This window comes from Naumovozyma dairenensis, chromosome 1, assembly GCF_000227115.2.
Source record: "Naumovozyma dairenensis CBS 421 chromosome 1, complete genome".
Lineage (NCBI taxonomy): Eukaryota > Fungi > Ascomycota > Saccharomycetes > Saccharomycetales > Saccharomycetaceae > Naumovozyma > Naumovozyma dairenensis.
The window spans coordinates 663,239-679,713 of NC_016479.1; the positions used below are offsets into that span (position 1 = coordinate 663,239).

At 34.2% G+C, this 16,475-nt stretch overlaps 8 protein-coding genes across 8 annotated transcripts, besides 1 other annotated feature; 6 read left to right on the plus strand and 2 right to left on the minus strand.

Annotated features, from left to right (window-relative positions):
* Window positions 1-270: 270 nt before the first annotated feature.
* Window positions 271-1,311, minus strand: NDAI0A02950 (serine/threonine-protein phosphatase; the record flags this gene model as incomplete). Its single annotated transcript, XM_003667647.1, has 1 exon — window positions 271-1,311. The coding sequence occupies one exon, from the start codon at window positions 1,309-1,311 to the stop codon at window positions 271-273; it is 1,041 nt and encodes a 346-aa protein (XP_003667695.1).
* A 546-nt stretch (window positions 1,312-1,857) lies between these two features.
* NDAI0A02960 (uncharacterized protein) lies at window positions 1,858-2,727 on the plus strand (the record flags this gene model as incomplete). Its single annotated transcript, XM_003667648.1, has 1 exon — window positions 1,858-2,727. One exon carries the CDS (start codon window positions 1,858-1,860, stop codon window positions 2,725-2,727), a length of 870 nt encoding a protein of 289 aa, XP_003667696.1.
* A 241-nt stretch (window positions 2,728-2,968) lies between these two features.
* Window positions 2,969-3,046: a sequence feature (Short protein (NDAI_0A02970, CCD22454.1) was converted to a misc_feature.).
* A 313-nt stretch (window positions 3,047-3,359) lies between these two features.
* MRX19 (Mrx19p) lies at window positions 3,360-4,334 on the minus strand (the record flags this gene model as incomplete). Its single annotated transcript, XM_003667650.1, has 1 exon — window positions 3,360-4,334. The coding sequence occupies one exon, from the start codon at window positions 4,332-4,334 to the stop codon at window positions 3,360-3,362; it is 975 nt and encodes a 324-aa protein (XP_003667698.1).
* A 1,304-nt stretch (window positions 4,335-5,638) lies between these two features.
* LYS20 (homocitrate synthase LYS20) lies at window positions 5,639-6,952 on the plus strand (the record flags this gene model as incomplete). Its single annotated transcript, XM_003667651.1, has 1 exon — window positions 5,639-6,952. One exon carries the CDS (start codon window positions 5,639-5,641, stop codon window positions 6,950-6,952), a length of 1,314 nt encoding a protein of 437 aa, XP_003667699.1.
* Window positions 6,953-8,349: 1,397 nt separating this feature from the next.
* Window positions 8,350-9,163, plus strand: RPP1B (ribosomal protein P1 beta; the record flags this gene model as incomplete). The annotated part of the gene is made up of 2 exons (XM_003667652.1): window positions 8,350-8,463; window positions 8,957-9,163. 2 exons carry the CDS (start codon window positions 8,350-8,352, stop codon window positions 9,161-9,163), a joined length of 321 nt encoding a protein of 106 aa, XP_003667700.1.
* A 397-nt stretch (window positions 9,164-9,560) lies between these two features.
* On the plus strand, window positions 9,561-11,126 carry AIT1 (Ait1p; the record flags this gene model as incomplete). Its single annotated transcript, XM_003667653.1, has 1 exon — window positions 9,561-11,126. One exon carries the CDS (start codon window positions 9,561-9,563, stop codon window positions 11,124-11,126), a length of 1,566 nt encoding a protein of 521 aa, XP_003667701.1.
* Window positions 11,127-12,042: 916 nt separating this feature from the next.
* Window positions 12,043-13,284, plus strand: VCX1 (Vcx1p; the record flags this gene model as incomplete). Its single annotated transcript, XM_003667654.1, has 1 exon — window positions 12,043-13,284. The coding sequence occupies one exon, from the start codon at window positions 12,043-12,045 to the stop codon at window positions 13,282-13,284; it is 1,242 nt and encodes a 413-aa protein (XP_003667702.1).
* A 2,183-nt stretch (window positions 13,285-15,467) lies between these two features.
* On the plus strand, window positions 15,468-16,433 carry NDAI0A03030 (cyclin family protein; the record flags this gene model as incomplete). Its single annotated transcript, XM_003667655.1, has 1 exon — window positions 15,468-16,433. One exon carries the CDS (start codon window positions 15,468-15,470, stop codon window positions 16,431-16,433), a length of 966 nt encoding a protein of 321 aa, XP_003667703.1.
* Window positions 16,434-16,475: the final 42 nt, after the last annotated feature.

The following is a 16,475-nucleotide window of genomic DNA, read 5'->3' on the forward strand; positions in this document are numbered from 1 at the left end:
CTGGTGGACCATATGGCATTATAGATGAAACTTCAGATAAATATACTAGAAGTAGGATTGAATTAGATAAATAATCACTAGAAACGCCTAATACATGCATAGAAATTGTCATTGGTAGGAATTAATTAAAAATATTAATATGTAAAAATGAATTATAGGATAGAATTAATTTGCGTATGGACGTAATCAAGAATTTTTTATATTTTTTCAGTTGCGATTCAACAGTGGTATCTCAGACGTTGTTATTGATATTACATGGGAAGAGTTGCATTATAAGAAATAATCGGGTGTCTTTCTTGTCACGGAGGGTTCTCCTGGCCTTATTGATGGATCATATTGTAAAAATTGCCTATTATGGTTTTCATCAACTTCCATTATAGCAGCTTGATTACCACATCTATAACAATAATTTGGCGCACTAAATATGGTTACGACATTTTCCCCATGAGACCACGCATATCCCTCCATTACTAATTGATGGGCTCTAGCTACAAGTTCCAGGTCGTTTGTATGGTTGAACTGTTCACTGATATCTTGTCCAAATGTGAAACCAGCACCACGAGGGCTGATGCCCCATCCGCCTCTGTCATCTGGATCAGACCAAAGTAAATCACACATCGGTCCCTCATGAGGTACTTCTTGTAGTCTATTTAAGTCTCTAATTTGATCAATAGTTTCAATCATTGGTGAAAGACCCCCGTGGAGACAAAATATCTTATTATCAACTAATGCTGTAATTGGCAAATAATCGAATAAATCGGTAAATAATTTCCAGACGTTTGCACTACCATATTTTCTTAGGCATTCGTCATAAAAACCATAGACTTGTGTGATTTGTCTCGATTCATGGTTACCTCGTAATATAGTGATTCTATCAGGATATCTACATTTCAACGCAATTAATAGACTTACACTTTCAACAGAATAATACCCTCTATCAACATAATCACCCATGAATAAATAGTTCGTATCTGGAGCAGGGCCTCCAATTTTGAAAAGTTCAAGTAAATCATGAAATTGACCATGTATATCACCACATATCGTCACGGGAACATTAACATTTCTAACATTTTCTTCTTTCTGTAGAATTGATTTGGCCAGGTCACATAACTGTACCACATTATTCTCAGAAAGCGTTTCACACTTCATTAAATAAGATATCCATTCGTCCAATTCATTAATGTTTAAGTCTCGCTTCATAATACCTGAATTGGCAGTTCCACCATTTTCTTTATCAATCTTAAACTGTGTTCCTTCTTCTTCTTCTATAGCATCTTGCATGGCAATATCTTCCAAGTCAGTCATTTCCATTTTTTTTTCTTCTAGTTATAGTCTCTATTGAACCTTTTGGCAAATATTATCTTGTTACCTTCCTGAATCGAGTATACTGATGTTATTCTCCCAACAAAAATAAAACTTGATCAACACTCGTTTTCTTTCAATCAATTCCTCCCAATAATTTACAATGGTCTTATACGCAGGGAAACTCACGTTTTATCTCCTTACTGAAACCTCTTACGTGCCAGATTCTTTAAAAGGCTCGTCAAATGATTCAATTCTATAATTTTTCTTTGTTCTAAATTCTTGCTTTTTCTTGAATATTATCAAAATCCTAGCCCTAGGGTATATAAGAAAAGGGGTGTTGTTCCACCCTAGTTAAATGCTCCATTCAATTGAGGGTCAATTCGCGACAGAAAAGTTACGATGACACAAATCTTCAAGAAATAGAAATAGTCTATAAACTGTTAAAAGGAATCCTACGAGGATAATTCTATAGATGTTTAGTTATCTACAAGAGAAACAATTTTTTGGGATTAAATCTAGGATTCAATCTGAGAATAAGGGAAGGGCTTAGTAATGACTCCCAATTCTACTATAGAGGAAGGTGCATTAAATGTAATTGAGGATGAAAATACAACAAGAAAATTACTGAACGTTTTACCAGGAAAGGATATACCTTCCATTAGAGATTTAGTCCTTGAAAAACAACATAGACAAAAGAACATTACCGATACCGATGAGTTTACCCAGAGAATGGAAGATACTCTTATTAAATGGAGACCATCTGCGTCACAAAATCGCGGTTCTTCTTTAGCTGTTGATGGTGCTCATCCTTTTCAAATAAGTACACCAAAGTTCGAAAGAGAAAGAAATAAAGCAAAATATGATATGTATTTAAGTAAGCGATTGACTAATGCTTGGGATTCTTTAAACAATTGGCTTTGGGATACTTCTCAAACGAATAACTCTAAAAGAAAGGCGGTTCCTCTCAATACAAGTATCTTAAATATATTCCCGTTTAATACTGAAGTGAGCGCAGACATTGAAAACGATGAAGACTGTTCATTTGACCTAGAGGATAGTACAAAAAATTTGGCAGCCGGAACGCCAATCGTATACCCACTACTCGAAGCACCGCGCCCTGCTGTTCTCAGAGATCGCGAAATTGATGTCACTTGTAATCAATTGACTTCAATTGAATCGACTTATCAACAATATTATAATAACCCTATACCAATACATTATATTGATTTGAATTCATATATGAACCAATACCAACGTCAGCATGGAGAGGTATTCAGGAGCCAGCAATTGAGAAACGATGTGACCCTAACCACTCGTCATGTTGATAACGAAGATCTCTCAAATAATGGTAGTAAAAGGTCTTTTTTCGACTGGTTTCGTGAAATAAGCTGCTGCACAAAATTGCATAATGAAACAAGATAGAATTCATGCTATTTTATGTGCAACGCTTTACAGCTATGAAAAAAAGTTGAGTATATATTATCGAGTCTGTACTAGAAGTATAAAATGGCATTTCTTGTAATTTTTGAAATAAAAGTATTATTTTATTTGCAGCTAGATAATATATTGAAACAGTAGATATAATAAATAAATAGAGATAAAATTTAACTTAATTAATAGTTATCAGATTTCGTCATAAATTCATCAATTCATTGCCTCTAGATTATTTGGATCTAGCTCTGACCTTCCGTCTCTTTCTCTTTAGTCTTCTAGTTCTCTTCTTTCTCCACTTAGCTCTCATTGTGAATAAATGGGTTTGGTCTTTTAAGGATAAAATCAAAAAACAGAATTGAAGGGGATTTTAATATAGTTAATACAAAATAGTAGTAGTTTAATAAGAGATTTGGAGTAGTTAAATCATGCTCCTTATAAAGAATAGGATCTAATAATTAAGGGGATAAGTACAAGCAGGGGAACTTGCTTGCTTTCGTTTCTCGCGTAACGGGAGAGAAATCTCCCAGATTTTCATAATTCCCTTAAAGGAACAAAGCAACTAAAATGAGTGGGTGTACAACGAATGTACGGATGTAAAGCAGTCACTATTTCTGTACTTCTTATTTGTGAGTAACCTTTTCCCTAATGCGGCTTTCTTGTTTTATGACATTCGTTAAATCCTGGTCAATTTCTTTAATATCCAAGAAATTTATGATTTTATCTTTTAAGTCGGTATCGAGCCTCATGTTATCAGTATTCCCTCTCTTAAAGAGCCTAGAATATGCTGGGAAACATTGAAACTCTAGACGTGCTGAACTCTGTACATGATTATGATCATGAATAATAGCTTTCAAATGTTTGGCACCTAAATACGCTTTCAAATTACAGTACGCTCTGTATGTCAAATAAAATCCAGGGACGTTTGGAATTATGGGTATCAGAATCAATGGAAATGTCAATGGAATTCCAATAATGCAATACCACATATACTTGAAATGGTAGCGTAAACCTTCGTTAGCTAAGCGTTCGGCTTGTCTTACGACCTCTTTTGATGTCAATTGATCGTTGGGGTAATATACAGAAATAGGAAGCATTGGACTCTTCTTATCATTAGAAGTTATATCTTTGACATATTCCGCTGTAGTATTATGCATCCCAGTTTTTTTATCCATCTTTCGAAGCCCTTTTAAAATGTATCGCTCCCCTGGTATTGATCTAAGGGAGGTTTCGGTCCATGATATTTGATTGAGAAAAAAATCGACAAAATCGACAATCCTCCTATTTATTATATTGGGTGAATCTTTGATTTTTCTCCATAATGTAGCACCTTTTGTCAAAGTATAATTTTCAAATTTTAATATCTTTGAATCTTTATTTAATAGTTCCTCTGAATGTTTGTAATATATGTAAGATCTTTCTTTCCTTATCGGGATGATGATTAGCTTGTTAGGATCCGCTAGGTAGTCTTCGGAGGACTTCTTGTTCTGTTTGAGTGTGGCGGAGTTTAATAATAAGCTCGATGAGGAGAAACATCTTCCATTTAACGATTTGGTAATAATGAAAGGAAGAAGTAATGGTGGGTACAAGTTAACCATTCGATATGGTTCGAAGCTATAGTTATCCGTAAGCAAGGTCGATAGGATTTCTTCCCGGTAGAATACTTATAATATGTGTCAAAGGAGTTTGTAAAGAATCTAGGGGAGATATAAATTTGAAATAACTTCAAATTTCAAGAGGGCGCCTATCTTTACGTACATTTGACATTTTCAACGTAGCGAACTTTGTTAAGATAAACCAAGCTCATCAGCAGTCGGATAGCTTAGCCTACAATATGATGAATGAGAAGAAGCTTATTACCAAGTAATTAGAGCCATGAATATAGTTACAGGACATGTAAGAATGGTGAAGTTAATTAGATACCTCACTAGCATCCCTCAGATTAGTTCTCCAAAAAAGGAAATGAATACTCTCCCTTAATTATTTGGTCCCTTTCGGCAGGCAAACATTCAGTAAAAAACGTATCTTCATATCCTATGACACATGTGTAGTGTTCGAAATTGGATTTCAATAATTCTAGAAGATCTAGGTAGTTGTTAGATACAATAAAGTAAGTCAGCATCTTTTGCAATGTTACAATAATCAGACTTCTATAATAGAAAAGTTGAGCCAATTGTTGATGTGGACGCATCCCATCAGTTATTTAAATATATGTCAGTGCCATTGACTGAGTATTATCCCCACATATTTGTATAAAATAGCCTGTTGTTCGCAACAAAATGAAGATTCCAATTAGAGCATTTACGTTTTTCGCCATTGCATGGCACATCTAGTAGGATATCCCGCCGGTAAACAAAAGGTGATGATTCTCAATCTCGACGGAATTTTAGTCTTCGACTTCTTCGTACGTGTATTTCTGTATGACTAGTCCTTCATGGCCATAAAATTAGACACCCTCGACGAAGATTCATCGGAGTGGAAACTTCCTCGCTTTCTTGACTTTTTCCGACGGAATTTTGAAGTTCCCGCCTACGAAAATAATACTAGCGAAGCAAGTGCCATAAATAAAGGTGTGTCATAAACTGTACGTACTACTTGTATACTCATGCAACAATAGCTAAAATGTAGTACGAGTTGTAGGCTAGTAAAACAAAATCACCTTTATACACAGTTGAATTATTCATGAATTTTGACAGACCCTTAAATTACGGTGGAATTTTTATCATTAGATCATTGAGGTCCAAGAATCTTTCATCGAATAATATTATATAAACGTAGAATGTTTTCAAATGAAGGGAATACGATTGATATGTCGTTTTAATTCCAAGGTTCTCTTGAAAAATAACAGTAAACTGAAATAGTTCTTAACTAACAACTTAGGAAATTAAGATATATTATCAAAATGACTAACGAAGGAACAGGAAATGCCAATGATCAACCCCAACCGTACCAAGCCAACCCATACGGTCCAAACCCATCTGATTTCTTATCTAATGTCAATAATTTCCAATTGATTGATTCCACTTTAAGAGAAGGTGAACAATTTGCCAATTCTTTTTTCTCTACTGAAAAGAAGATTGAAATTGCTAAAGCCTTAGATGACTTTGGTGTTGATTATATTGAATTAACCTCCCCAGTGGCTTCTGAACAATCAAGAAAGGATTGTGAAGCTATTTGTAAATTAGGTTTAAAGGCTAAGATCTTAACACATATTAGATGTCATCTGGATGACGCTAGAGTTGCTGTTGAAACGGGTGTTGATGGTGTTGATGTCGTTATTGGGACGTCTAAATTTTTAAGACAATATTCTCATGGTAAAGATATGAATTACATTGCTAAGAGTGCCATTGAAGTCATTGAATTTGTTAAATCTAAAGGCATTGAGATTAGATTTTCTTCTGAAGATTCATTTAGAAGTGATTTGGTTGATCTTTTGAATATTTATAAGACCGTCAGTAAAATTGGTGTTAATAGAGTCGGCATTGCTGATACCGTTGGTTGTGCTAACCCAAGACAAGTTTATGAATTAGTTAGAACGTTGAAGACAGTTGTCAATTGTGATATTGAATGTCATTTCCATAATGATACAGGCTGTGCTATTGGTAATGCCTATTGTGCTCTTGAAGCTGGTGCCAGATTAATTGATGTCTGTGTGTTGGGCATTGGTGAAAGAAATGGTATTGTTCCATTAAGTGGTTTGATGGCAAGAATGATTGTTGCTGCTCCAAAATACGTTAAATCTAAGTATAAGTTACATAAGATCAGAGATCTAGAAAACTTGGTCGCCGAAGCTGTTGAAGTTAATATTCCATTTAATAACCCAATTACAGGATTCTGTGCTTTTACACATAAGGCTGGTATTCATGCCAAGGCCATTCTAGCTAACCCTTCTACATACGAAATCTTAGATCCTCATGATTTCGGTATGAAGAGATATATTCATTTTGCTAATAGATTGACTGGTTGGAACGCTATTAAATCAAGAGTTGACCAATTAAACTTAGCTCTAACAGATGACCAAGTTAAGGAAGTCACCACTAAGATTAAGAACTTAGGTGATGTTAGACCATTAAACATTGATGATGTCGATTCTATAATTAAAGATTTCCACACAACTGTCAATACGCCGATGATGAAAGCTAGAAGAATGTCTGACAGCGAAGAACCTTTAGATATCACTACTGAACAACCAAATGCCAAAAAGGCTAAGAAGTAATTCTAGAGAAAGCATTCGCTATTCCACTTACACAATTGTACCATACTTTAATTAATGAGAAACATTAATTCTATTATACAAGTTCTACACATTATATAAATCAAAAATCTGCATATACTTAATGGCATGACATTTACATTGTATCTGTCTCAAATGTTTTATGGAAAGTCCTTTATAATTTACCTCATTTTTTATGTTTAAAGTCTATAAATTCTGCCCAATCCAAATGCTTTATCTTCGAGTCGCCTAAATTTTCGAACTCCAAAGCAGGTCCTTACGTACGTACTTAAGGTAAGACATCTCAACTACCAATCACAGCGCGCCTTAATTATCCAATCATTGAGCGCTTGATTTAAATATGCATTACTGCCCACTATATGCGGGGATAAAAGTGTATTCTATATACATCCATCCCAAGGTGAATGGAATACCCCAATCTACAATACATATAATTTATGACCTCTTAAGGTAGTTCGAGGCTTTTAAGATTTTCTTGAATTTGAATTTCCTTTGTGGATCACATTAATAAATATATCGATAGAAGACAATCGATATAAATACGCCGATGCTATCACGTTCTAAAATAATAACACGTTCAATAAAACTAAATCGTGGGATCATGTCAAAAAGATCATACACAGAAGGCTCTACAGGTGCCCCCCGAGGCACAGCTACTGAAGATTCATTTACCAAAAGAGAAAGGGCAAATGAAGATTACTTTGCAAAACAACATGAGAGAGAGCAATTGTTACGCCTCAAAGAACAACTGAAGAAACAACGTAAAGACATTGATAATTTAGAAGAAAAATTAGACAAGCTTCATAAATGAAAATTTGATAATACATTTACTGTCAAGTATAACAACGGAAGTTAGATGGAAGGTGTAATCTTTTGCAAACGGGCAGGCAGGACGAAAACGTCCTCCTTAAGTATCTTACCATTATTGTATATTTCATAAATAATCCCTATAAAATAAATATTCTTTAATATAGAAGCGCAGCTACAGTTGAAATGAAGAAAATTATCAAAAGCTAGTTCTAATATTATATATATCACTTGTACTATTTATGAACTTTTTGGCCTCATAAAGACTGTTCCCGTCCCTTATTTTAAAAGAGCAGTCACGTATTTTACATCCCTACCTTTGGGGCTAAACCCAAACATATCTAAAACGTCTGAAAAATCCTGGAAGAACTGTCCAGAACCGCGAAAAATAAACATCGCAAGGCATCTGAAATTTTCAGAAGTCATTATCCATCCTACCATCATATACTATTCAGTACGGTATGTAATGTACCAAGTTAGAGACAATTAAAGGTATACAGCCTTAAAAAAGCGTAACTTGTTATTCGTTTTCAAGTATTCTTCAATGATAAAGTCCGTAAACGCAAAATAAAATGTCTGACGCTATCATCTCTTACGCCGCTTTCATCTTAGCTGATGCTGGTTTAGATATCACCAGTGAAAACCTATTGTCTGTCACCAAAGCTGCTGGTGCCTCTGTCGAAAACGTATGAAAACCTTTTTTTGAATATATTTATATGTACTTCCATTGATTTAATGTGTGGACAAGATAAAGTATTGAATTAGTATTGAAAAAGTGAAAGTTATCCAGAAATTAATGATTTATATTGAAGATCAAACTAGGAAACAACATATCCATAAGTAGAATTGTAAGGTCTAAAAGAAACGCAATAGATACTGTTTATCAACAATATATGATTAAGCTTCCCTGAGAAAACTGTTAAAAGTAATAAACATTATAGCAAAATAAGAACCCAATCAAGAAGTCTAATAATCAAATAGAAACCGCCAAAATCGGTTCGCCTGATAGATTGGATTATGAATAATTTCCAAAATACCTTTCAAAAATACTTTTTTTCTCATAAAATCATGAAAGTATCAATGATCTCAAATATCTTTGAATTTTTACTAACCATTTTTCATGCATCTAAAATTTGACGTTAATACGTTCCAATTTCTAAATTATTACATTTATTATAGGTCTGGGCTGATGTTTACGCTAAGGCTTTAGAAGGTAAGGATTTGAAAGAAATCTTATCTGGTTTCCACAATGCTGGTCCAGCTGCTGGTGCTGCTGCTGCTTCCGGTGCTGCTGCTTCTGGTGAAGCTGCCACTGAAGCTGCTGCTGAAGAAGAAGCTGAAGAAGAAGAATCTGATGCTGACATGGGTTTCGGTTTATTCGATTAAGAAACTAAAATAAAATAATAATTACTTAAAAAAATAAAAACCTTCTAGACAACCATACATGAAAGTATATATATATTTATATATAAAATAATTAACCAAATTCATTATATTAATTCTAGAAGTTAACATCTTATTATTTAACTGGAACAACGATAGATCTTTCATTGATTTTTTGTACTTGTGTATGTGTAGATAACGTTACTTACGCGCATCGACGCTATAATTGTATATTTTCAAGTTATTTAGGCAACATATTCAATATTTATGTGAATTTTAATTTAGAAAATAATGCACGAAGAAGAAAAGGTTCGTTACCATAGAAACAAAAGTCAAAGCTAGCCTTACTGAAATATTTGCTCTTTTTCCCTTTGCTTCCCAACTTTGGATCGTCTAAAGGATGGTCCGTCTTAGCCATTCGACATCATATTTCATGCCATTGTTTTGTTCAAAAAATGCACAAATTGTAATAGTTTCGAGCTTTGTTTCCATATTTTTATTCATATTCATGTATTGGACATCAGATTTATTGTCCAATCGATATAATGAACCAGGCTTATTCAATCCGAATTCTCAAGATTATTTCCGAACGTCTTTATTGGGGTTGTTTTCACCCTTCCTATATTACTTCATAAGGACATTTTTATTCAATATAAATCAACGATATTTAGTTTTAAATATAATTGTTGATTTTCCCCTAAATGATTGGTTTATGTTTTGTATTTTAGTTACGTTAGCGTATCCCCAAGTTCAAGATCCAAAATATAATCAAACATTCATTTCCAATGGGAATTTATTTAAATCAGGGGAATATTGGCAGATTATACCGAGACAGGCATATATCTTTGGGATATCGTGGGCATTGGGAGAATTCAGTATTGGAGTATTAGAGAATTTATTTACATATCAAGAAATACCGAAAGATAATTCAAATGGAAATGGTATTAGTCAAATTCATAGTGATAATATTGGCTCTCCTATACTGGATAGAAAGAAGATATCCTTATCCATGTGTGTAGATGTAAGGCGGCAATCGTCTAAGATTTCTGATAATGTCTATTGTTCGAAGTCAAACCATGGCTATGGTAGTTCATCAACTTCTAAACTCCATACAAATGATGGAAGCGTCAGTGCTGACGAAGAAAGCCCGATTGTTGTGATTAATAGTGCTGATAACTCTTTAAAGATTATTTCAAGTAAATTAGAAGGACAATCTTTGGCCGATGCTTTCGATGATAATACCAATATAGCTACTAATGGGAATCTCAATGATACTATTGACAATGAGTATAACCCAATTAAATACTTCTATCAAATAACGAAGACGAAAGACTTTTTATTTCAATTATTGCAAATGTGCCTAATTATACTAGCGAATATATTCCTACTTACGGGTGAATCATTAATGATGTCAATTTATTTCATTTATGTGCCAGGTCATGAAGGTTTATTCACTGCAATTGTGAACTATTTTGGGTTAAAACCAATCGGACATTTTTTATTAGCTCTTGTTTTACCATTTACGGCAGTTAATTTCATTGCTAACTTCATGATCTTCTATTTTAAAGACTTAAAAGATTGGTTTAATGATGCTAAGTATATTCAAGAATTGATGGTCAGCGATAATAAAAGGCCGGTGAATAATTCACATACATCAGAGTGGCCTCAATTGGAGAGCGAGCCATTATTGTCAATTGCGCAAAAAAATACATTTGCAAATTTTGATACAATGTTTGCTGATCCAATAGGGCGTAGATCATCCATAATCCAACAATACCGCAGTAATAGTATTATTACCAGAGAGGATGATGATGAGCAGCAAACTGGAGGGCTTTTAAAAATAGCCAAGCGAATATTCAGATTGTGGAAAAGAACATTATCAAATGATACAGCCGTATTGATTGCGACTGTTTTATGGGGGAGTACTGTGTTCATTACCGCAATATTATTAGTTCTTGTTGTGTAATTAGAGTTATTTATATTTTGTACTCGACTTGACTCGTAATTCGTGCCAAAGTAGATTAGCTGCATTAAGTGATCAACATTGGTATTCCGAATATATTTGATATCATCGATGACAAAATACGGTATTTCTATAGATAATGCTTAATTAGAACCTACCTGGAGCAGATTTGCCCCACCAAGAGAACATACCTAAATTGATGATTAGGCATGAAGGCTATATAATTATGAAAAATTTATCCTATTTAATTTCGTCAAATTTAAAGGTTTATCTTTTCCCTATTTGTCGTTTATCTGTGTGAAGATATGGCTGTTGTAGTGGAACGTAGCCCTGGTTGAATTATAATCTGTGAATGTGAATGCCGCCAGTTTTTTAATCAACATTTTCTAATATCACCTCTCGGCTGTACTCCCATCTTAAAGATTCTTGTCCCGCTTTCGATGCCTTCACTCATTCTTAGCGATACCTAGTTATTGTCCCATGGAGCACAAGAATCATTTTATAGAACCTAACGACAATACTTCGTCTATTTGTCTACTATATAATATAATCTAATCATGATTAAGCATGTATGGTATGATAAAGATATTGTGATATTTTCCACAGGGCCCACGTCAAATTATTTTCATAGGAGGCATATGTAGGATCCCCCGCGGTAAATTTGAGGATTAAATGGAGAGGAAGCGCGGTGTTTTCTCTTCGCGAAGATGAATGGATAATGCAATTTTCCGCTGTCAAAATAAGAGATTTACATCTCCTCCTTTTAATAAGTTAGATTATAATTCAGATCCGATGTCTCGTCTCATTATTTAGTTGGGAGGAATAACTACAGTTAGTTGTAAACAAGCATAAAGCAAGCACTTATTAAGTTTCCAGAGTGCTTGACATAAGAAGATATACTTAAACACAAAACAAAAAAATGACGGATGCAAGAAGTCCATTACTAACTCCAGATGTTCCACGTAGAAGTCGTGGAGGTTCCAATAGCTATTCCGCAATATCTAATTGGGAAGCCGCTAAAATTGACATGAAATATGTTCTATATTCATCTCCATTAAATATTCTATTACTTTTTGTTCCATTGGGTTTAATTTGGGGATATTTCGAATTATCGCATACATATGTGTTCATTTTCAATTTCTTAGCAATCATTCCATTGGCTGCTATTCTGGCCTATGCTACAGAGGAATTGGCTGATAAAGCTGGTAGTACCGTGGGAGGTTTATTGAATGCAACCTTCGGTAATGCTGTTGAATTGATTGTTTCCATTATCGCATTGAAAGAGGGCCAAGTAAGAATCGTTCAAGCTTCCATGTTAGGTAGTTTGTTATCTAATTTGCTTTTAGTGCTTGGGTTCTGTTTTGTCTTTGGTGGATATAATAGAATACAACAAAAGTTCAATCAAACTGCCGCTCAAACCATGTCATCTTTATTAGCCATTTCTTGTGCTTCGTTATTGATTCCAGCTGCTTTTAAGGCAACATTGCCAGAGGGTAAGGAAGATTGGATTGTTAATGAAAAGATTTTAGAATTATCTAGAGGTACTTCCATTATATTACTATTGGTTTATGTTTTTTTCTTAGCTTTCCAATTAGGTAGTCATCACGATTTATTTGAAGAACAAATGGAAGAAACAGATGAAGTGTTGAGTCAATATAGTTCAAAGCCAGAACATACTTTATCAATAAGGTCATCATTATTGTTTCTATTAGGTGCCACTGTTGTAATTTCAATTTGTGCCGACTATCTAGTTGGGACCATTGACAATATAGTTGAATCTACAGGTTTATCAAAGACATTTATTGGTTTAATTGTTATCCCAATTGTTGGTAATGCTGCAGAACATGTTACTTCGGTATTGGTAGCAATGAAAGATAAAATGGATTTAGCCTTAAGTGTTGCCATTGGATCCTCTTTACAGATTTCTTTATTTGTTACACCTTTTATGGTTTTAGTTGGGTGGATGATTGATGTCCCAATGACATTAAATTTCTCCACCTTCGAAACTGCGACTTTATTCATTGCTGTGTTTTTATCTAATTATTTGATTTTGGATGGTGAATCAAACTGGTTAGAAGGTGTTATGTCATTATCGATGTACTTGTTGATTGCATTAGCCTTCTTCTACTATCCTGATGTTGATACATTCGGTAAGAGTTAGAGTTAAATGATTTTCTAGAGCTCACTCCTCATTTGTTTTTCATTATATAAAAAGGCGATATCGATATTCGTTTTTCAAGAGTTTTTAGATGGACTAATTTATAATTTCTTCAGTACACTATTTATTATATCAATGCAACTATTTTATGAGGAATAGATAAATGTAACACTATTTTTGATCTGCACTTGTTGTTTTGTCATGTAGTATTAGTATTCTACGAATAATTGAGTACCTTTTCTCATGTGATTCACGACTTGCAGTTTTTTAGTTACAGACACATATGAAATGATTCAAGAAAATGTCAGTGCTTTCTTCCCAAATTGGTTAATGAAAATGGATGAGTACAAGAAAAATGTTTCCTACATGCACACATTCGTTGAGTAATCATTACTAACATAAAAAAGAGATAATTACAGTTTGTTGTACTTACCGTATTATTGTAAGTCTCTAAAAGTCAAGCAACAATATATAATAAATTAATATAAGGTATGAGTGAATATATGTAGCCCGGATCAACGCTTTGAACCGCGGTGTCGAATATATAAGTGGGCATTGTAATAAGATAGAAGATAGAAAGACCCTCCTTGAATATGTACATAAACGAACGAAAAAAGAACCAACATATGATAGATATAGTGAATTAGCAACATACACTAGTAGATAACTATTACATAATTAATACACAACAACAATACTCAAGACCGCTCTGGTAACTCTCAGGTAAATGAACAAATGGACCCCCGTGGCTCTAGTGCTAGATCAGCACATATAAGATAGCCTTTCCATAAGCTTTTCAGCTTTGATTTTTTCTTGTACAAACGGAGTGTCCCTTCCTTCCTGCGGGGTTGAATTGGAGTGGTTCTACCTGAGCTTCGATTCAAGTTTAATTCCAAACATCTGTCATTATATAGAGATAGGACAAGGTAAAGATAAGTGGATTTGTGGTTCTTGCTTCTAACTTGTCTAAAAGACAAGAACTTGTAAGGGAATCTGCATACGGTTTAAAACTAATAATATTTATTCCCTTCCCCAATCCATGTTTCCGATTATCAAAAAGATTGAGTAAACGAACTATGGAGAAGATAAGGAAAAAAAAACTCCCTTGCCTTTTAAAGTCCTTAAGTAGTTTTTAAAGCCCGAAAAATACCTCGAATACACAAACAAAGAAGAGCAAAAAGCTAACAATTCCTTCTGTCTTGTCTCATTTAGTCAAAAAAAACTTGACTGAACCTGATTTCCTTAAACGGTCTACGTACGTAAGTACGTACGTTCCTATTAGTGATTCCCTAAAAAGGAAACTCTCTTAAGTCGAAAAGGCTCCAGTTTTTTTGCTGCGTAGTTTTCTTGGTAAGTTAGAGAAAAACTTTTCGGTCGAAAAAGCCAAAATTCAATTAAAGTTTGGAAAAAATTAATTTTTTAAAACACGAAAACTTTTCACTATCCCACATTTCCTTTACATTCCCGTAGACTGGGGAAAAAGACTCGCTCAGTCTCCTTCAGTTCCTTCTGTCTCCTGGAACCTGAGAAACCATCAGAGCAGAAGCAGAGCACTAACTGGCCCCCATGTCTAATTTGGGTCTGGCGAAAACCGGGGCGCCCTCCGCCCATCAACTTTTTTTTCTTACGCATTGTTCGGTCATTGGATCGTTTCATCATTGTTACCCCTATAAACGGACGGAGGTTTTGTCCCATTGTGTTCTGACAGTCACTCTTCTCCGATTGTGTGGGCTCGAGTTCTACCCGAGGTTGGGCCTGCCGGTTTGGGTCTGCACTTTTGTCTGTCATGGAAAGGTGTCTTCTGTTCGCCCAGCAAAGATAGAAAATTCCTTCATTCAACGACGGCATATGCACAACAATAACAAAGCCCAGTACAAACAAAACTATCGTGTAAGTGCCTATTATTCCCCGTTAGTAAGTAATAAATAAATTTAACCAGAGATATAGGGAAGGGAAATGAATTGGATTGGAACTCCTTTGCTGAATGATAGTTAGTTTTTCCTTCCTGTTCTATACTTATATTCTATACTACTTCGTTATTCAATAAGTTCTAATCAAACACAAAAATTGTTATATATACGCATATATTGCTTCGCCGCAGTTCTGAAACATTTCCAACATCATCGAGGTTTCATCTGTTCAACATTTCCTTTTATTGGACATATACGCATATCGCTCAATTACCCATGGCAAACAATTTAGTGAACAGTGCAGATTTATCAAAAAAGATGATCAAGACAACGACTCCTATAACAATGGAATTTGTTTATTTCCTATCAGCAAAAGCAACTATCATTTATGGAGATAACAGACCAAATAAACTTCGATCATTGCCAACTTTGACAAACTTTATTCTCGATATAATATCTACTTCTAATGTTGAATCGCCTACGCTATCGATAGCAACCGTCTATTTAGAAAGAATAAGAAGCACTTTAGCTCAAGATAAAAATGCATTTAACCAGTTGAAGAACTTTTGTAACCACCAGCTATTCTTAGCTTGTTTAATGTTAAGTTCTAAATTTAGTAGTGATTTACATGTAAAAACTTCAGACTGGAGTCGATTCGCTAATGGATTATTCACACTAAAGGAAATTAATACTGCAGAAATAACAATATTGGATCTTTTCCATTATCATTTAATGTTCACAGAACAAAATTTAGCGAAGGCAATAGAATCTTATAGACCAAATCCATTCTCTGTCGCATTAATCACTAATAAAAATAACAGTATGCATGTACAAAAGGATTATGTTGCTATTGACATCGACGCACTAATTTCATCAAACGATTATAACGTACCTGCGAATAGCCGAACAAATTCAAACCAACATAGTTATGTTCCTAGAAAAGATTCAAGAACTTACTCGAACAATTCTTTCTTATCAACAGGTTCTCATAGTACTTTTTCAACCATAGATGATCCACAAGAGGAATTTATACCGATTTGCACACAATCTTTCAATAATAATCAAGAAAAAATTCCCATAGTGTTACAAAAACAACAACAAATGTTATTATCTTATAAAAATAGTCCTTCTTTCATTACCGAAGCATCTACATTCAATAATAATAACAATAACAATAATTACAGTAACAGTAATGATAATTCAAGATCATTAACAAAATACTTCAGCTCATTATTTTATTAAAAAAATAGCAACTAACAAAAAAAGCATACAATATATCATCCG